This window comes from Haliotis cracherodii, unplaced genomic scaffold, assembly GCF_022045235.1.
Source record: "Haliotis cracherodii isolate W230 unplaced genomic scaffold, xgHalCrac1.p SCAF_13, whole genome shotgun sequence".
Taxonomy (NCBI): Eukaryota; Metazoa; Mollusca; class Gastropoda; order Lepetellida; family Haliotidae; genus Haliotis; species Haliotis cracherodii.
The window spans coordinates 28,006,774-28,029,248 of NW_027266268.1; the positions used below are offsets into that span (position 1 = coordinate 28,006,774).

General features: G+C 42.4%; 1 protein-coding gene across 1 annotated transcript; it reads right to left on the reverse strand.

Moving 5' to 3' along the window:
• Positions 1 to 846: 846 nt before the first annotated feature.
• LOC139459136 (uncharacterized) lies at positions 847 to 22,311 on the reverse strand. Its single transcript, XM_071240587.1, has 13 exons — positions 22,245 to 22,311; positions 18,868 to 19,353; positions 17,115 to 17,309; positions 14,681 to 14,696; positions 12,517 to 12,551; positions 10,979 to 11,044; positions 9,801 to 9,940; positions 8,031 to 8,100; positions 6,548 to 6,652; positions 4,883 to 4,939; positions 3,430 to 3,466; positions 2,529 to 2,647; positions 847 to 2,268 (listed from the first exon to the last, which is right to left on the reverse strand). The coding sequence occupies exons 2-13, from the start codon at positions 19,351 to 19,353 to the stop codon at positions 2,161 to 2,163; spliced, it is 1,434 nt and encodes a 477-aa protein (XP_071096688.1). The 5' UTR covers positions 22,245 to 22,311; the 3' UTR covers positions 847 to 2,160.
• Positions 22,312 to 22,475: the final 164 nt, after the last annotated feature.

Here is a 22,475-nt window from a genome sequence, read left to right on the forward strand (position 1 = left end):
ACAATAAAACACTGCAGGGAGAATAAACCATGAGGGGCTTCACTCATTGTACCCATGTCCGGGAATCGAACCCAGGCCTTCAGCGTGACAAGCGAACGATTAACTACTTGGCTACTCGGCCGCTCCTGTAAGCCACAGAAGAGAGGTGAGTCGTCAATTGAATGTTGTGACTTCTTGGATACCTCTGAAGGGCCGGAGAGAGTTGCGCAGTCAGGCACCTGCTCTTGAAAACGATGGTCCCAAACTCAAAGTCCACAAAGTAACACTGGTAATTTTGTATATGCATATTTTATTCATCTTAATACGACCTCAAAATATTCACTTCCTATGAGCGATACTGTCAGACGTAAATGCCACAAAATAAAGGCTCAGCAATAAGTCTTCTTACAGCAAATAAAGCACGCCTTATGAAACATACTACTCAAAATAAGTTCAACATCACCTGATTCCTGATTATATTACTGTAGTTATGTGACAGACTAACTTTAGTAATATGAAAGAATCAGGTGTTCTTTAACTTATTTTGAGTAGTATATAACTGATCACAAAGGAATAACCTTAAGTGAAAAGTGAGCGAGTGGGTTTTACATGCTCTTAGAATACTTCAACCAAAGTTGAGGCAATTTATGGATAACAACTTCTTTATTTACTGTAAAGGTGATGTATCATCGGTATAGATCTTTAAACAGTTGTCAAGCAAGGCTGTAAAAGGAACAAGGTACAAAATATTTAATCCTCTACCTACTCTATATATTCTGTACCATCTTCATTATACAGCCTAGCTTGACAAGGGTATAAGGATCTATAACGTCCCCTTCACAGTAAATAAAGAAGTTTATTATCCATAAATTGCCTCTACTTCGTCAGCTGTCAACTTCAAAGAAATGTCTGTCAAACAATTTCATACTTCAACCATATCATGGCTGGGGACACACATTGCATCAATATGGGTCTTTTGCATACCATTATACCAATTTAATAGTTTCATTGACACTTCCAGAGCATAAATAGTGTTAATAAAACACACATTAAACAATGGGTAATTCCACCACACGTTTGGTGCATCTCAAAATTCTGCGCCATCAGTGTTTGTTTATTTGTTGTTTAACGCCACACTCAGCAATATAAATAATCAAGTCTGGACCAGACAAGCCAGTGATTGATATCATGAGCATCAATCTACACAGTGGGGATACGATGACCTGCATCAACCAAGTCAGCAAGCCTGACCACCCGATCCCGTTAGTCGCCTCTTACGACAAGCATGGGTTGCTGAAGACCTATTCTTGTATCATATCATGATATGGGTAGATACAAAACGATACACGAATCTTTATCAAAGGTCGACATGTAAAATGGCATGAACATAAATTGTAATATATTATTTTCTGCTTATATATCTCAAACACCAGTTTTTCGAACTGATTCATATGAACATCAATTAGGCTACTATTCATTTGATGATAGGAAAACTTCCTTAACATGTCAAATGTCAAGTGTTTGTCGAAGGCATATATATACCTTTGGTTGAACCATTAAAGGATGATGATGTCTCATTTACTTTGTCGGAATGAATCTAAAACTCAGTAAATTGAAAAAAAAATAAGAAAAAAAATGAAGGCCAACAATGAACACAATCAAATCAAAGACAATATTGAAAACCCCCCGAAACATTGTCAATACACTTATGTATGCATTCAGATATGTAACATTGTTGTTAACATAGAACTGCTTAAGAATTGACACACAGGGAGACAGAATTGACTGAGTGGCAGTTGTTCAGTGCAGGGACCATCCTGGTGGTAGCCAGTTCTCCAGAGGTCACCCCAAGACAACTTCAAGTGTCCCCCAGTCCTCCCCCAGAACCTGAGTGTTCTCAACATGTCCTCCAGAGGTCGGCCCAGGACAACCTCAAGTGTCCCCCAGTCTTTCAACAGAACCTGAGTTTTCTCAAGATGCCCTCCAGAGGTCGACCTAGAACAACCCCAAGTGTCCCCCAGTTTTCCCCCAGAACCTGAGTGTTCTCAACATGTCCCCCAGAGGTTGACCCAGGACAACCTCAAGTTTCCATTTGTTCTCCCCTAGAACCTGAGTGTCCTTTACATGTCGGCCAAAGACTAGTCAAGTGTCCACTAGTCCTCCCCAGAACCCGGTTGTCCTCTACATGTCCTCCAGCTTGAGACCGCTGGTTATCATGCTGCTTGTCTTGGGTTCCGGGTACTCGCCCATGTCCACCTCCTCGGTGTTGTTCTTGTTGAAGAACAAGTCCTGAAAATCAGGGAAGTCATTTGTATTGGTTGAACAATGTGTAAGTCATAACGTAAATAGCACCGTGATACTATATTCGGAGTATGATAATACAATCTTGCTTGATCCCCTGATCCATCCACCTCTAACAACATAAACAGAACAGTGGGCACCAACTTAACATAGAATCCCAACAGGCTGACTGTGAAATGAATATATCATCAGTTGCATAAATAGTCCCCATATTTAATACTTCCATAACAGTAACACAATGTTCTCACGCGGACATGGTTGTAGTGTGACTTGTGGGTGGTGTGGGCGTCAGCCTCCTCCTGGGTCTCGAAGAACCTCTTACACAAGGTACAATACATGCCCTCAACATGGACCACGCTGCTCTGAGCTGCAACAGAAGACCGTGTCCCTCGGTCATCTCTCACTCAACAGCTGGTTTCAGGTCTTGCTAATATATTTATGATATTAGTTATATTTATTATATTTTTATTTGTATATTCATGTTTTCTTCAGCAGAAAAAGAAAACTAACAAAAAAATTATGGAGCAACCTTTTGAAATAAATACCCAAGTTTGGGTAGACATGATCTAGTCATGTGACAGACATGATGAGACTGCGTACTGCCAGAGGACAACTGATAGATGTCTTGCACCAGTCCTATATAGTCCCCCATGATTGTCCAGAGAAGCCGGACCCCATTCCACAAAGCAATCTTAGTGCTACGATCATTAAGAGCCTATGTTTAAGTATGGGAGTTACGATCATCTTAGTGCTAATATTGCTTTGTGGAACGAGGCCCTGGTTATGAGATGACTTTTTACAAGATTATCTTTCTATACTGCACACAAAAAAGTTAGGGATCATAAATATCATATTGGTTTTTGGTAGTTAAGACTGAACACACAATTTCATAAAAATATTTCCAAAAATATTCATGATCCCAAACCCTTCTTGCTCATCAGTGGCGATTGGGTAGCCTAGTGATTAAAGAGTTTGCTCGTCTCACCGAAGACCTGGGTTCGATTCACAATGTGTGACCCCATTTCTGGTGTCCCCCGCCCTAAAATTGCTGGAATTTTGCTAAAAAGCAGCAAAAAAACATACTCACTCACTCTTGTTCAAAATATAACAGGGTGGGTGCATCTGAACCATACCACATACAACACTCACCATAGGCTACACCATCTTTGTGAGGAGGAAAGTCTTTCTGGAATGAAAACCATTGATAATTGATATCCTCCTTACCCAAAAGAGGGATTCTTTCATCAATTCAACTTGACTAGGACTAGGCAGGGAATCAGGGATGATGAGCGATCCTCACATGAAAGCTATAATATACTATCACCGTCCACGGTATTCCGGACGGGAGTTTACACACCAAACTAGCATCTAGATATGTAACTTACTGACGACCCCAAAGAGGGATTCTTTCATCTCTTCAACTACATGTACATATAAATTTAATTTTTGTTGGTTTTTTAGAAATTTTATTTGCAGACAAATAGCGTCTTACTAAATGTACTATCTCTGACTTGTGGGAAGAAGATTTAGATTACTGCAAACTACAGACATGGATGATTCTTCTTGACTTCTACGCCACAGCAAATCTCAGTGTTCTTGGCCCTGTTTCCCAAAGTGATCTTACCCCTACGACTGTCATAAGTTTATGTTAAAGTGTGGAATTAGTTCGTCTTAACGCCAAGATTGCTTTGTGAAACGAGGCCCGGGAAGTAAATGAGGATGTCAGACAATTCCAGCAGTTGACAGGAAGAGCAACAGTTCATATTGCCGGGGTATAATGATCACAAGTTTATGTTAGAGTATGGGAGTTATGATTGCCTTAGCGCTAAGATAGCTCTGTGCAAGTGGACCCTTGATGATGGTGATCATTGTACCCCAGCAATGGACCAATCTCACTGAAATCAGATCTAAGTTCTCGTTGCCGCTAAACAAAGATCTGAGGACATCCCATTACGGGTCACGACAGAACGACCTTTCGCAGACTTTGACCGACCACTGAAATGACTAAACACATTAAAAAAACAAAATATATCATAACTGTTCTGATTTCAATGTTGAACAAGTGATCGAACACATCATTTCAACATAGAAAGGTATTTATTTGGAGTCACCCTACCCATGCTTGCTGCAAAAGGCGACTATGCTTGTCGTGAGAAGCGACTAACAGGATTGGGAGTCAGACTTGCTGACTTGGTTGATGCATGTCATTGTATCCCAATTGCATGGATCAATGCTCATGATGTCAATCACTGGATTGTCTGGTCCAGACTCGATTATTTACAGACTGCCGTCAAATAGCTGGAATATTGCTGATTGCGGAAAAACAAACCAAAAACCAACCCTACATTCTGTAGCAAAGCTGTTCCCCCCATAATGACTAACACATATCTTATTTCTCTCTATCTATTGAATATGAATGTTAACGTGAAATAGATTTCTCTGAACTCTTTTCCATCTTTTCTCACGTATGCCTAAATGTTAAGATCTAAGGGTCACCCAAACCACTGGGGTCCCTCAAACTTAAGTGGTGTTACGATACTGCGGTACAATACTGTGACTTCTGATGTGTAGTTTGTGCAGTAGGTTGTTCAAGTCTACTCACCAGTTGAGTGCACCTCTCAATCAGCTCATCGCTCTTCATTCTCTCCACCTCAGCTTTCTGGAACAGGATATAACTTCAGTTGACAAAACCTAATACCTGAAGCTGTCAACAGGGCTGACTTGAATTTCGACATCTTTATTCTTTCAATGTTTTGGAACAAGCAAAGGTGCGCTTGTTTGAATGAGTGAGTGAGTTGGGTTTAACACTGCATTTAACAGTATTCCAGTTATATCACAGCGTGTCAGTTTAATGTGGGAGGAAAGCCCGAAGAGATGCAGGTCTCAGACGTTTACCATTTCACTGAAACCCACAGGCACCGGTATGGTGCTGACAAACCTAGAAACATTATCGGGGCGAACCGGGATTCGAACCCACAATCATAGGCTTCTGGTGTGCCCAAGGGACGCAACTTTGCACAGTGAATCGCGCGCCTTAGACGACTGGGCCACCCGTGCCCCCCCCCCCGCCCCCTTGTTTGAAGGAGTGAGTGAGTATGGTTTTACGCCGCTTTTAGCAATATTCCAGCAATATCACGGCGGGGACACCAGAAATGGGCTTGTTTGAAAGAACAAAGATACTGAAATGTATAAGTCAGCCCTGTCATTATTGATGCTACAGCTTCTTAAGTGCTACTTAGCGAAACAGTTTCTGCACACTTCTCCCCAAGAGAGGGTCTCCTATTACCATGACAACAGCAGTGGTAACACAATATAAGTACTAAATCTGTAAACATTTCTCACATTTCATTCCTGCTTGATCGTACAGATAGTCTGTAGGATGGTACTCTATATCATTGTGGTAGTTAATTTATAATGGATCGTAATGGCGCACACTTACAGACCTATGAAATATGATAAACCCAAAATGTTTCTATTCTTTGTTCAACTTTTATGACACATCGATCAGGATTGATCGATTCTGAATTTCAAAGTACTTGTCATAAGCGACTCAAGGGCGGGCAACTCTATATTATTGCGGTATGGCTATTTTGTGGTGTGATATGTGTAGATTAATTTGTTTACATCCCTTCCTGTTTTGGATTACACAAATCAGTATGCATACGACCAAGGTTGGGTGGAGGGACTTCGTCTAAACAAATGGGTTCTTTTGTTTTGATTTAGGGGTAATCCCACATCAACAATATTCCAGAAATTATCATAAAACAGTTAATGTTTAGTCTTACGAGTAGCTGTGACGTACCACAAGTCGATCAAGCGATGAAATATTGTGCTTAGACTCGCACTAGCAAACAGTCAACAGGGAGCGTGGATTACTAGATTTACCGATATCGTGATAATATAGAGCCTAGAGTCATACTAAATATATCAAATTATCAAGGTACATAGATACTTCAGAGTAAAACAATGAGTTGAACATTCACAAGAAAAAATATAATCTCTCTTGAGCTCTTTCTGTAAACTAACCAAGCACTCAATATCACACAATATACTAGATCATAAACAAATAAAAAAAGAATATAAGTTTTCCACTGAAGTTGTGCCCCTTGGAATTAACTTCAGTGAAGGGAGATAACTCAGTAGTGCATACCACTTGAAAATATACTTTACATTTCCAAATGGTGGGTCATAAATGTGTGTCACATTAAGTTTGTTCACACCATTTAACAAGCGGAGCATTGAACATGTTAAGATGTGAGGTGCCTACCTCTATGTGAGTGTTAATCTTGCAGTGGGCCTTGTACTCGGGGAAACTGTTGAAGGGCTTGGTCTTGCAAATTATACATCCAAGCTTTATTGTGTTACAGCGAATCTGAAATAGAGCATAACAGTGTTTACTGATAGAATACAATTGTGTCAGCAACATCTCCAGCATATACCAGTTGCCCAAAGACTAATCAGACTGGAAGCAGGAGACACTGACCTCCAGTTGGACAAATGACAAGTAAATGTTTGAAGAATTCAACCGGGCCAACTGTAGCTAGTTATCTGTTGAAAACCGATTAGCATTTAAACTAAAGGGTTAACATGGTTAAGTGAGTGAGTGAGTTTGGTTTTACGTCGCTTTTAGCAATATTCCAGCAATATCACGGCGGGGGACACCAGAAATGGGCTTCACACATTGTACCCATGTCGGGATTTGAACCCGGGTCTCCGGCGTGACGAGCGAACGCTTTAACCACTAGGCTACCCGACCGCCCCGTTAACATGATTAGGTGAGGTGAGGTGAAATGGGGTTTAACGTCGCATCCAAGATTATTGCACTTATATAGCGACGTGCATGCACATGTATATGTGTGTGTGTGTGGCTGCTTGTACTAGTCCGGACTGATGCCGATTTATAGTGCTAGTACACTGAGATACCATGCCGCAGATACATGAATACCCCACTCAGACACAGTATACTGACTCCGAGCCGACACGTCCTTGTTTTAGCCCCTTAATGCCGAGCGCCAGACAGGGTAACAACAAGTACCATCTTTTAACGTCTATTGGTATGACGCAGCTGGGGATCAAACCCCAGACCTTCCGCTCTCCGGGCGGACGCTCTACCACTAGACCACTTAACATGGTTGAGGTAACTCAGGGATTTATCAAGGATTCTAAACTAAGAGCCCCTGGCAGGCACATCGGGAAAATACATGTGTTATTTTGGTCAAATTTGGGATTTATAAATTGTTCTTATCTAAATTCCCAGTTATTCTAACATTGTATTTTGACTTTGTTTGTTTGTTAGTTGTTTAACACCACACTCAGCAACATTTCAGCTATATGACGGCGGTCTGTAAATAATCGAGTCTGGACCATACAATCCAGTGATTGACATCATGAGCATCAATCCATGCAATTGGGATACAATGACATGCATCAACCAAGACAGCGAACCTGACAATCTGATCCCGTTAGTTGCCTCTAATGACAAGCATAGTCGCCTTTTACGGGAAACATTGGTTGCTGAAGACCTATTCTACCCCGTATCTTCAAGAGATCAGCAAGTCTGACGCTGTTAGTTGCCCCTTACAACAAAAGGACATTTGTGATATTTGGACATTTATCAGCCAATGACTCATTAGCAAATTAAAACTATCTGATAATTCACTGCGAATAGTTTGAAGAAACTTGAAGAATGACGAAGACTGTTATCAGACTGACCAGACAAATATGTGATATGATTAACATAAAAATTTCACCTTATGAAGTTCCAAGTTTTTATGGTCCGAGTAAGGAATGTGTAGGTCAAGGTCGCAGATCGAGCAGTACCTGAACACAAGAAGAACATTTTGACCTTGGCCAACTTCCCAAATCATTAAAATATGGTATTCGTTTGTTTGTGGTTAAACGCTGTACTCAGCAATATTCAAGCTATATGACGGCAGTCTGTAAATAATCGAGCCTGGATCAGGCAATCCAGTGATTGACATCATGAGCATCGATCAACACAATTGGGATACGATGACATGCATCAACCAAGACAGTGAACCTGACCCCCCAATCATGTTAGTCGCCTCTTACAACAAGCATAGTCGCCTTATACGGCAAGCATGGGTTGCTGTAGACCTATTTTAACCTAGATGTTCACGAGTCAATATATGGTATTAAAAACATTGGGTCCATGCAGAGTTTTAAGCGCCAAATATCTTGCAATTTCAAGGCTTATTGTGCCATGTTCATGTGGTCGATAGCACAAGCATCGGGTGAGATTACAATGTCAGCCAGGTCATGTATGGGGTACAAAAACCCTTCAGGGAAAGATGCATTGGTACTGTGGATGTACGCTGCCCTGAATCCCCACAGGGACAAAAGCAAAGGGTACTCAGAACCTACTCTGCCCTGAATCCCAACAGGGACAGAAGCATGGGGTACTGGGGACCTACTCTGCCCTGAATCCCCACAGGGACAGAAGCATGGGGTACTGGGGACCTACTCTACCTTGAATCCCCACAGGGACAGAAGCATGGGGTACTGGGGACCTACTCTACCCTGAATCCCCACAGGGACAGAAGCATGGGGTACTGGGGACCTACTCTACCCTGAATCCCCACAGGGACAGAAGCATGGGGTACTGGGGACCTACTCTACCCTGAATCTCCACATGGACAGAAGCATGGGGTACTGGGGACCTACTCTGCCCTGAATCCCCACATGGACAGAAGCCTGGGGTACTGGGGACTTACTCTGCCCTGAATCCCCACAGGGACAGAAGGCTGGTGTACTGGGGACCTACTCTGCCCTGAATCCCCACATGGACAGAAGCATGGGGTACTGGGGACCTACTCTGCCCTGAATCCCAACAGGGACAGAAGCATGGGGTACTGGGGACCTACTCTGCCCTGAATCCCCACATGGACAGAAGCATGGGGTACTGGGGACCTACTCTGCCCTGAATCCCAACAGGGACAGAAGCATGGGGTACTGGGGACCTACTCTACCTTGAATCCCCACAGGGACAGAAGCATGGGGTACTGGGGACCTACTCTGCCCTGAATCCCAACAGGGACAGAAGCATGGGGTACTGGGGACCTACTCTGCCCTGAATCCCAACAGGGACAGAAGCATGGGGTACTGGGGACCTACTCTGCCCTGAATCCCCACATGGACAGAAGCATGGGGTACTGGGGACCTACTCTGTCCTGAATCCCCACAGGGACAGAAGCATGGGGTACTGGGGACCTACTCTGCCCTGAATCCCCACATGGACAGAAGCATGGGGTACTGGGGACCTACTCTGCCCTGAATCCCAACAGGGACAGAAGCATGGGGTACTGGGGACCTATTCTGACCTTATCTGCCATGCATTCCTTACATTGAGTAAAGCATAGATTACTGGACCTTACTGGACCTTACCTTGACTAGAAACATGGGTTACAATGTACATGCACCACCCAGACAATGATGGGGTGCAGCATGGGATTTTTATGCCCCAAAGTCCCCAGTGTTTGTCCAGTCATGACCTAACTTACATCAGTGACTTTTGATCCTTGCGCTGTTGAAAGATCTTTGCAATTGCCTCATGGACCTGCTTGGTGATGTACGGCGGCATCTCCTCGACGCGGGCCATCTGGTTGGAGTGAGTGTGTGACTTGTGGTGGTTCAGGAAGTCCTGCAGTGGTTATGACGACATGAGGGCAAGTGACTGATATGTCTGTCTGTATGTCTGTCTGTCTGTCTGTGTACCATGTTGCCAACTGTGTTTGTTTGTTTGTTTGTTTGTTTGTTGTTTGTTGTTTAATGCTGCACTCAGCAATATTCAAGCCATATGATGGCGATCTGTAAATAATTGAGTCTGGACCACACAATCCAGTGATTGACATCATGACCATTGATCCACGCAACTAGGATACGATGACATGCATCAACCAAGTCAGTGAGCCTGACCATCCGATCCAGTTAGTTGCCTCTTACGACAAGCATAGTGGCTTTTTACGGGAAGCATGGGTTGCTGAAGACCTATTCTACCCCAGATCTTCATGGTCCACAAGTGACTTGTAGTAGATGCTGATCGGAAGAGCATCTCAGTCATATTAACATGAATACCAGTTAGATTAAAGATATAAAATTCATGGAGTGAGTGAATGTTATTAGGCTGCGCAGCATTCAGTAGAATTCCAACAATATCACTACTGCAGCATACAAATAATTGAGTCTGGACAAAAAACAGTGATGAGTAATGATCCATGCCATCTCTGTCTTATATCTCACTCTGCTTGTTGTGTTATATCTGTTATTACCAAACTGTGACATATCTTACACCAATGTGTTATATCTGAGCATGTTATGTCTTTTCTCACCACATTGTGTTTTTTCTCACCACATTGTGTCATATCTCACCATCCTGTATCATATCACACCAATGTGTTATATCTCACCATTTTGTGTCATATCTCACCACATTGTTATAGTTCACCACATTGTGTCATATCTCAATCTTGTGTTATATTTCACCACATTGTCATATCTCACCACATTGTGTCATATCTCACCGCATTGTATTATATCTCACCACATTGTGTTATATCTCATCACATTGTGTCATATCTCCCCACATTGTTATATCACCCCATCTTGTGCCATATCGCCCCATCTTGTGTTATATCTCACCACATTGTGTTATATCTCACCACATTGTGTTATATCTCACCATGTTGTTTCGGGCCAGGTAGCTGCAGCCAGGACAGTAGAGAGACAGGGTGTCCGGGTTGGTCGGCTGCACACAAACACAACACATCAGTAGTGCAAGGAAACTGTTAACACTGGCAAGTTACATGCTCTTACAACAAGGGGGAAACTGTTAACTCTGGCAAGTTATATGCTCTTACAACAAAGTGGAAAATTGTTAACCGTAGCAAGTTACATGCTCTCACAAGAAGGGGAAACCAGTTAACCTTGGTAAGTTACATGCTCTTACAACAAGGGGGAAACTGTTAACCCTGGCAAGTTACATGCTCTCACAACAAGGGGAAAACTGTTAACCCTGGCAAGTAACATGCTCTTACAACAAGGGGGAAAAATGTTAACCCATAACTGTACGAGGGACGATGATAACCACACCAGGACCACATGTGGTAAATAGAATGATAAAGGATTCATGTTGTCAGTGAGAGCACGAGTTTGGTAAAACACTGCTTTGAACAATGTATTTTCTTTGTTTGTTTAATGCCACAGTTAGAAATATTCCAGCTCTATGGTGGTGGCTCATAAATACATGAGTGAGTGAGTATGGTTTTACGCCGCTTTTAGCAATATTCCAGCAATATCACGGTGGGGCACACCAGAAATGGGCTTCACACATTGTACCCATGTCGGGAATCGAACCCGGGTCTTTGGTGTGACGAGTAAATGCTTTAACCACTAGGCTACCCGACCGCCCCCTCAGAAATACTTGAACTTTGGCCAGACAAACCAGTGATCCCATTGGTCGCCTCTTACGACAAGCATGGGTTGCTGAAGACCTATTCTACCCCAGATCTTCAAGGGTCGTCAACTCTGACGAGAATCAATGACATGCATCAACCAACTCATCGAGCCTGACCATCCGATCCCGAGACACCCACAGCAACAAGCACATCTTCCTGAGGCAAGTGAGTTAACTGACTATGATAGTCAAGTTTCCACCCTTGCCGAACTAGTCTGGTATTATGGAGTTACGTTTTGGCTGGACTAACGAATCTATACATAGGCCAATCACAATCGCGCAATGAAATCGGAATCCGGTTCGTAAATTGTCGTGCAGATTTTGGTCAATTGCAGGATTTGTAAATCATTTGCACCTCCAACTCGTTGTCAGCAGATATTTTCCAAATCTTTTTATGTTTTTAATCTAGGAGCTTACATGATTTGATGTACTTTGCGATGTAATACCCGTTTTATCGCAATATTGATCTTGATTATCGATCAGATTGTCTTGAATGGGTGCTGCCGTTTATTTTGAAGCGAATGCAACTGATACGAGAGGTGGAATCTGATTGGTCCAAAGGAGAGGCATAGAAGGGACATAACTCATAATAGCCACTGGTGGCGCTACGATCGAGCCCAGGAATTCCAACCTAGTTCGGAAAGGATTGAAACTGAACTTTTAAAGTCAGTAAACTCTCTTGCCTCGGGAGGATGCAATAAGCACTGCTTTCAAACAGACTATGTTGAAACGGGTATCTACCAATATGAAAACTGCATTCTTACCATATTCTTCTTCATGGCTTCCAGATAGAGTTTACCTGCAACACAATGTCGATGAAACTAATAATGGCATTAAGTCTTTGAAAGGCATTTAGAAGTGATACACATAAGGAAAAGAATTTAATGTCAATTTAATGAGGAACACAATGTTTTGGAGTATATGGAGTATATATCACATCAAGTGATGAAGGAGTAAGCACATACTCCGAAACGTTCCTTCATCCCCTGATGAAGGAGTAAGCACATACTCCGAAACGTTCCTTAGTCACCTGATGGAGTAAGCATATACTCCGAAACGTTCCTTCGTCACCTGATGGAGTAAGCACATACTCTGAAACGTTCCTTCATCACCTGATGGAGTAAGCACATACTCTGAAACGTTCTTCGTCACCTGATGATAGAGTAAGCACATACTCTGATACGTTCCTTCATCACCTGATGGAGTAAGCACATACTCTGAAATGTTCCTTCATCACCTAATGAAGGAGTAAGCAGATACTCCAAAATGTTCCTTCGTCACCTGATGGAGTAAGCACATACTCCGAAACGTTCCCTGATGGAGTAAGCATATACTCCGAAACGTTCCTTCATCACCTGATGGAGTAAGCACATACTCCGAAACTTTCCTTCATCACTTGTTGGAGGAGTAAGCATATACTCCGAAACGTTCCTTAGTCACCTGATGGAGTAAGCATATACTCCGAAACGTTCCTTCGTCACCTGATGAAGGAGTAAGCACATACTCCGAAACATTCCTTCGTCACCTGCTGGAGTAAGCACATACTCTAAAACGTTTCTTCATCACCTGATGAAGGAGTAAGCACATACTCCGAAACGTTCCTTCGTCACCTGATGGAGTAAGCACTTACTCTGAAACGTTTCTTCATCACCTGATGAAGGAGTAAGCATATACTCCAAAATTTTCCTTCGTCATGTGATGAAAGAGTATGCACATACTCTGAAACGTTCCTTCATCACCTGATGAAGGGGTAAGCATATACTCTGAAACGTTGTGTTCCTCATAAAAACAAGTTGACATCCATAAATTCTCTTCCTTAAATAATGGCGTGCGATTATTGAAGAAAAGGAATGGAACTGACATGTCTATTGCTCCCATACACATGCTACTGTATCTATAGTACTCTATCATGGTAAACATCATACCACAACGTGAACATCTGAATTCAAAATATCTGGAATCATTTGGGGATCTGGAACCATATTCAAGATTTCCAAATTTCAAAAACATTAAGCTTTTCAATTTGTTTTCTAAAGTTTCAACTAAACATTTTCATAATTTTAACTACATTTTCCCTTTCATTGCAACGGATGTAATAACATTATTCATGTTAATATCACATGTCATCACTGAAGCAAGACCTTATAAGGCTGTGGAAATGGTAAGGATCGGTAAAGCCAGATTGAAAATGCTGATTGAGCTGAATTATTGGTTTTCTTTACTGACCATATTTTCACTTGGAAATATACACTTCAAGCTCTTATGCAGAGCAAACTCACAAGCAGTGTTGAACATACAGGGATGAGAATGGCTATTTTTTCTTCTTTGCAATGGAGCTTGGTCCATAATTTGGGGGTGTTTTGGGGGAAGCAATGAGATTTTAACAAATTTGAGGTCACTAAGGTCCCTGGAAGATTCCTACTCCTCCACATAGATTGTAAGACTATTGATAGCTTATGAAGAGTGGCAGTTAGGAGAACTAGAATAAGACCGTTTTCTTTCCATTTTTACCATCTTCAAAATTACATCATGAAAATGCCTGATCAGCTGGCAAGGCAACACCGTAATCCTCGGTTGAAAATATTTTCATCCTAAAAAAGACTTCCATGAAATACATTCACATCAACATATTCTGTGCTTAACACAGAATAAATTACAAATTTACTGCCGAACACTGTTCCATCACGTTACCATGGTTACAACATGGAACATATTCTCTAAGCTGAATCAAACTCTGTACGGTGGCCCACAGTCCTGTGACCATATTTGCTTGTTCAAAGTTTCACCATGGCCTGGTCCAGGCCAACCAATGGCTACAACCACAGTCCTGATTGCCTCATTACCACGTCTCGGACGTGACAATGACTATATGTTAATGTCTCTATGATGGAAGGCAGCTTTGTTTCGAGGTACAAGCAATCATCTTACACTGTTTGGGGTCGGCCTGCAACAGACAGAACAAACACTTCACTGGGTTGCCGTGGCGACACTGTGGGAGGGGGAGCGATGGCCGACGGCACAGACTTACCCAGGTAGAACATCTTGAAAAGCTTGAAATAATCAAGTAATGGACTACAACTTGACAGTCGAATCTTGAAAAGCTTCATACTATCATGTATTGACTAAAATTTTGGTCAAATCATGATTGAATTAAAACTATCAAGTAGTGGACTAAAATTTGAGAGTCAAATCTTGAAAAGCTTGAAATTCACAATTATCAAACTTAAATTTCTGCTGTAGCATGTCTTGTATAGGGATCTTCTAAAGCTCTACCTTTTAACGCTAATACCAGCTTGGCCTTGCATGCCTAACTTCAAACAATGTATACATGTATTCCACACAGTACCTATATTCTCTTTGATCATGTTGAGAAACAAATACACATGTCCTATTTGGGAGTTATGAACAGAAAGAACTGAATTAATAACCCAGCTGCATGTATTGCCGCATGTATTGTCAAATGTCCTGGGAAAAGTCCTCGCAAAATGCCTGCTGCTTCTAAAGATTCAATCACGTTTAGGAGTCAAATAGGTAGTTAATAATTGAACCAAGAGTGGGTGAAGTGTCAGAGGATTTTGATGCACTAGCATACAAAATATAATGACCTTCCCCGAATACTTGTCATAATTTTGGATGAGCCTCCACATGTCCTTGTACATTATTTTCATGACCCTCCCTGCAAAGACACAATGCAAAAGCAATTTATATTTTATTGTTCCTTTTTTTCATGACCCTCCCCAAATGCATGTAATTTTTTTTATGATCCTGCTTTTTTGATGACCCGCCCCACCCTATGACCCACCCCTGCTATAATAAATGACCAGCCCCTAAGCAAAGTGAGGCAACATAAACATAAAAAGTTCAAAATGTAGCTTAAAAAATAGTTAACAATGCCAGTATGACCAATCCAACTGATGGCAGTGAATTGTTACTTCCTTGTCCTGATTTAGACACACTCTGATTGGTTGATCAGTGTACCATGTTGCCAACTGTGTTTGTTTGTTGTTTAACACTGCCCTCAGCAATATTCCAGCTATATGATAGCGGTCTGTAAATAATAGAGTCTTGACCAGACAATCCAGTGATTGACATCATGAGTATCTATCCACGCACTTGGGATAAGATGACAAGCATCAATGAAGTCAGCAAGCCTGACCACCCAATCGGGTTCGTCTCCTCTTATGAAAAGCATGATCACCTTTCATGGCAAGCATGGGTTGCTGAAGACCAGTTCTACCCTGGATCTTCACGGGCTTGTTGCCAACTGTGCAACATATTGTAAGAAGAGATGTCACAGAAGTGTCTGACTGGCCAAGTCCTGCACAAATTTGAGATACTGTATCATATCTATAAGGGCGGTCGGGTAGCCTAGTGGTTAAAGCGTTCGCTCATCACGCCGAAGACCCAGGTTCGATTCCCGACATGGGTACAATGTGTGAAGCCAGTTCTGGTGTCCCCCGCCTTGATATGTCTGGAATATTGCTAAAAGCGGCGTAAAATCATACTCACTCACTCACTCACTATCATATCTGTAATAGATAGTATATAAGTTTTATATATGATGAGTGAGTGAGTATGGTTTAACCCCACTTTTAGCAATATCATGGTGGGGGGACACCAGAAATGGGCTTCACACATTGTACCTAGTTGGGAATCGAACCCTTGGGCTTCGGGGTGACAAGTGAATGCTTCAACCACTAGGCTATCCGATTGGCCCCTATATATGATGAGCTGATGAGTAAATGTTGTTTTATACCACAGTCAGCAATATTCAAGCAATAGCACTTTGGCCTATAAATAATCGTGTCTGGACCTGAGACTTAAATCACTGATTTGAGCAACATTCCACGTAGTCATGGCATGACACGCAGTCAAAGCATGAGGACACACAATCAACAAACTGCCCTGTCTTGACCACACAATCCAATCTAGTTGCCGCAGGTGTTTGTTTGTTGTTTAATGCTATCCACAGCAACATTCCAGCTATATGACGGCGGCCTGTATATAATCAAGTCTGGGCCAGACAATCCAGTGATCAATATTGTGAGCAACGATCCACGCTGTTGGGACATAATATAAATCGAGCCACTGAGCCTCACTATTTGGTCGCCTGTTACGACCACCATAGGATCTGGGGACTCCATCTTACCCTGAATACCTACAGGGAAGTTGCCCCTTACAAGTAAGTGACAGAGTAGAGTGCTAGGGACCGTTTTTAAACCTGGTAGACACAGATTTTGATTAATGAACTCTGAATTCTGATCAATTACCAGAATGAATGAATAATATTTTTCTTTATACTGTTTACTTTATATACGAAATATCAGATTACTGCATGTCGTTACAGCGAGGCAGCCCTTACCCTGCCTCCATGGCTGTCTCTTTTGTAGGGGTGGTCGTCTCCTCTGGGGCCCATTGGGCGTCCTCCCATCCCGTTGCCATAGGGACCCATTCCCCTGCTTCCCCTATGTGCCCCCCGCGGTCCTCGTCCGGGTCCTCTTCTTGGTCCTCCCCTGGGTCCCCCTCTGTAATCCATCACTGGCCGAGGTCCTCTGGCCTGTAAACACAGGATCATATGAAAACTACTGCACAGTAAAAGCAATCATAGAAATTGGCACTCGTCCTGCAGTCCTTGCCAAACTGCCCAATAGTAAAGATATCAGAAGGATAAGTAGAAATTTTCCATTTTTAAGGGTTTTGCTATATGTCATTCTTATAAGGACTAGTGTACTAAAACTGTTACTTTCTATCGCTGAAAATGTCAACAAAGATAGACATAGACCATCTGTATCTTGATGGTTTAACACTTGGATTACGACAAGAATCCCTCGATGTTAAAGTATCAGATTACTCCATGTCGTTACAGCGAGGCAGCCTAGACCCTGCCTCCATGGCTGTCTCTCTTGTAGGGGTGGTCGTCTCCCCTGGGGCCCATTGGTCGTCCTCCCATCCCGTTGCCATAGGGACCCATTCCCTGCTCCCCCTATGTGCCTCCCCCCAAGGTCCTCATCTGGTAATTTCCATCCCTGTTCACCCATAAAATGCATTCAGATTGGATGGTAAGACTTATCATAGTCAATTCCAGGGGAGTGCAATATAAAAAATATAACCATAACATGATAACATTGCAATACGGCTGTCAGTAATACAAGGATTGCAATACAACCCTTGTGTATCGATGTTTTTTAATAGTCACTGAAGAATTAATATATAAAAAATTATATAATTTTTTCTGCTATCTTGAGCAATGTTGAGGCATTTGGATGGACGGAGTTCCTATGTGAACCAAGTAAACGGCAGACGTTTCACGCTGTTGACATAAACATTCCATGTTGATGATTTAATAGGTATTCTTGTTTCTCCATACTACCCATCTCGTGGTCTGTAAATAATCGAGTCTGGACCAGACAGTCCAGTTACTGACATCATGAGCACCGATACACGCGTATGGTATACGATGACATGCACAAACCAAGTCAGCGAGCCTGATCACCCGATCCCATTAGCCGCCTTTTACGACAAGCATAGTTGCCTTTTATGGCAAGCTTGGGTTGCTGAAGACCTATTCTACCCGAGATCTTCACAATTCTGGATTATTGAATGAAGAAGTACCATTAAGACAGTACAAATACATATCATTTGAGCCACAATAGGTATTGCAGTATGTATTGCAATACAACTTTCCATGTTGTGATATATTGCAATACAATATACGTGCCAAAACGCCAACCAGTCGACTCTAGGACCTGAAGAGGTGAGGTGAAATTGGGTTTAACATCGCGTCCAAAATTATTGCATTTATATACGACATGCCTGCACGTGTGTGTGTGGCTGCTTGTACTAGTCCAGACTGATGACAATTTATAGTGCTAGCTCACTGAGATACTATGCCGCAGTTTAACATGAATATCCCACTCAAACACAGTATCCTGACTCCAAGCCCTTGTTTTAGCCCCTTAATGCCGAGCGTCAGGCAGGGTTATAACAAGTACCATCTTTTAACGTCTTATGGTATGACGCGGGATCGAACCCCGGACCTTCCGCTCTCCAGGCGGACGCTCTACAACTGGACCACGGAGACGGTCAGGACCAGAGGAAGCAAAAGAAAGACTCACCAAGCCATGCTGTCCCATCCCTCTGCCTCGTACTCTCACTGGGCCAGGACCTATCCCTTCACTATAGTATGGATCTTCATAGCCCTCATACTCATAGTTGTAAGGCTCTTCGTACGCCTCCTCATACTCGTAGTCATAGCCACCAGACTGCCCCATGCCTACGTTGCTCACGCGATCGGTGAGTTTATCAATGACATCACTCTGTTTCCTCAGGAGCTCCACAAACGTAGCCTGTCGATTGGATGAAGGGCCATCTTGATATCGATGACCTTCATACTGACTGTCATCATACTGTGTGTCCCCGTATTGATGACCTCCGTACTGACTGTCATCATACTGTGTGTCCCCGTATTGATGACCTCCGTACTGACTGTCATCATACTGTGTGTCCCCGTATTGATGACCTCCGTACTGACTGTCATCATACTGAGTGTCTCCGTACTGACGATTTTCAAACTGATCAGCTTGACGGAAGTTGCGCCTCATCTAAATAAAAAGACCAGAATGTGAATGATTATTAAACGTCTCTGACTGAGTGAGTGAGTGAGTATGGTTTTATGATGCTTTTAGCAATATTCCAGCAATATCATGGCAGGGACACAAGGAATGGGTTTCACACATTGTACCCATGTCGGGAATCGAACCACGAGGTGACCAACACTAAACACTTCTGAAGAAGCCAGTGGAAGTGGGCCGTCAGGGGTCATCAAGTGTGCATAAGCTCCCCTCAGTAATCTTTTATCTCTACATGCGATGTCACTGAAAAAGCCCAGTGATGTTGTGAGTTTTCAATATTTGTTTACTAAATATAGCGGCGCATTTTATAGCAGGCGCCAGTTTATGAAAGCATTTTATTTTCAATATATTTATTATTTCAGTTTTAACTTAACTAATGGGGATGAATGGTTTGCAAATGGGAACTAAAATGCACATTTTTTTTTTTGATTTTGTAGTTTTCATTATTACACACAGAAATGCAGTTTATTTCAATACGTCGCCGGTACAAATATTATCTATCTCCCGTGGACTTGTTTTGTAATAAAACAATTAGATTTGTATTGCTTGGTTGGTTGGTTTGTTGTTTAACGCTGCACTCGGCAATATTCCAGCTATATGACAGCAGTCTGTAAATAATCGGGGACGGTCGGGTAGCCTAGTGGTTAAAGCGTTCGCTCGACACACCAAAGTTTTGTACATGGGTACAATGTCGGAAGCCGATTTCTGGTGTCCCCAGCCATGATATTGCTGGAATATTGCTAAAAGCGGCATAAAATCAAACTCACTCACTGTAAATAATCGAGTCTGGACCAGACAATCCAGTGATTAATATCATAAGTATCGATCCACGCAGTCGGGATCGATGACATGCATCAACCAAGTCAGTGAGCCTGACCACCCGATCCCGTTAGTCGCCTTTTACGACAAGCATAGTCGCCTATGACGCTAAGCATGGGTTGCTGAAGACCTATTCTATCCCGGATCTTCACGGATAAGATTTGTATTGACAAGAGTGGATACAAGGCTATACGAGCTGAGAAAGGGGTTGTAAACAATTCTAATGCATTTTCAAAGGGACAAAGAGTGCAAATAAACCTGTGTGTCAGGGTATTGTGTTTATCTTATTGTTTTCACTTTTTTTGTTGCATTTATTCCTCTCACAAAAAACGTTGTATTAGCAGGATGAAGTAGTTTCATGTCAAATGTTTTGGCTATAGTAAACTGGCATGGAATTTTCCACGCAAGCCATTTTCACTCACTAGGCCTACACTTCGTCAGCAATGATTCCAAAGCCGACTCACCCTTGTGGCGTCAGTATCCATGCCTCTGCCTTCCTAGTTCTTTATTATGATGTTATCATTACGGTGTTCCCTCCCACACGTTTCTGGGACAAAATCACCCCATGAATTATTAAAACCCTGTCATTCATGTGTACATGTGAACTGAACGAATTGAATTGCCCGGAGCCGTTTGCGCCATATAGGCTCAGCCCTCACTACACGAGATCTTGTAGATTACAGAATGGGACAAGTGTCCCAAATGGCATCGGGATCACCCGTGACTGTCTGTAGAGTAAGGTCCCAAGAAAGCCAAACCCGTAACCCTCGTACGTATCCGTCCCCTAGTCGACCCTTTATGTTCAGTACCGTAATGAATCACACATGAGTTGGTAATTCGCACTAAGTTTAACAGTGAGGACGTAGCTCAGTCAGTTCGCTGTCGGCATAACAAACTGAAGGTTGTGGGTTCGCGTCCGACATATTCTCACAAAAACTGGTTGTTTGTTTTTGAGACAAGTGACGTTCGGCAGATATCGTCTCTAAGCATGGAAACTTAATACGATTTAGGGTCCATGCTCTAGGTGAAGATTATATTCATAAATGATAGGTAAACGGATGACAAAACAACTTCATTAATCGTAAAAACTGTATTATCGCAAATACGTTTTTGTTATACAGTAAAGTACGGTATTAACAAACTCAAAGGGACTACTAATTTTAGTTCGTTATAACCGTACTTCGTTATAAGCATATATACAGCATAACTATAGCAAATAGTTGGGACCAAAAAGTAAGTTTGTTATATCTGTCAGTTCGTTATAAGCGTATTCGTAATAACCGTAGTTTACTGTATGACGATTGGGCAAGAGTCATAAGTGATTAGGGCTGGGATGGGTAACTCGGGTCGGGTAGGTCCTGAATAGGTTAGTCACGTGATATATTGTTTAATCACAAAAACTCACTATAGCTCGGTGGTTACACTACAAGTCGCTAATGTTCCCATTTCTTTCTGACGATGCACACATTCCTTTTGACTTGTATATGTTTGAGTAAAGATATTAAAAGCTTCAGTCAACTTCAGTGTACGCATGATCTGATCATTGATACTTGTATCAAAACAGTTTTTGCCCGGGCTGCGGTAAAAAAAATTCCCAATCAGACATTTTGTAGGTCACATCTTGAGACCTACAGTGGGTACCGGGGTAGGGTCAGGTAACAGGGGGTAGGGTCAGGTAACAGGGGGTAGGGTCAGTTAACAGGGGGTAGGGTCAGGTAATAGGGGGGTCGGGTACCCGGGTAGTAATTTTGGACTCGTCCCAGCCCTATAAGAGATGTTATTCACAGATCGTTTATCACGGTTGCTCCCGACAATAGCCGTCACGACATGTTTATTCCCACTGTGATACATAGCTACGATAAACAACAAGCATTACAAGGGCATAACGAGGTAAACATGGCCTTCGATCCGTGAATAGCGGATGCAGGCAAGTCCACATGTCTGATTTACATGCTGCGGTATCAGTTGCTTTCTTACTCCATGTCTTAGTGGGCACTAATGTCGAATAGAAACAGATTACAAATACATGTCAGACTGCTTACATTGTCCCTTGTCACTCGAACTGTGTACACACTCGATCAGCCGCTTCCTATTTGTAAGCTACAGATGGTTCTTAGCTGAAACTGCAACGCGTCAAAACGGCACAGTGATGCGTCAAAACAGCCATCTCGACATGGCGAACACAAGAGAGGGTGGACGAGATAACCTCGAAGACGATACAAGATCAGGGAGACCTGTTAAGAAATGTTGATAAAATACAGGATATGATTATT

Bases quoted from the DNA above. Each gene is read 5' to 3' on its own strand.
- LOC139459136 (XM_071240587.1), bottom strand. From the start codon at position 19,353: ATGAGGCGCAACTTCCGTCAAGCTGATCAGTTTGAAAATCGTCAGTAC. The intron at 6,653-8,030 runs GTGAAATTTTTA...GCTCTATTTCAG, and splicing joins AAAACTTGGAACTTCATAAG to ATTCGCTGTAACACAATAAA. The intron at 4,940-6,547 runs GTAGGCACCTCA...ATCCTGTTCCAG, and splicing joins AGATTAACACTCACATAGAG to AAAGCTGAGGTGGAGAGAAT.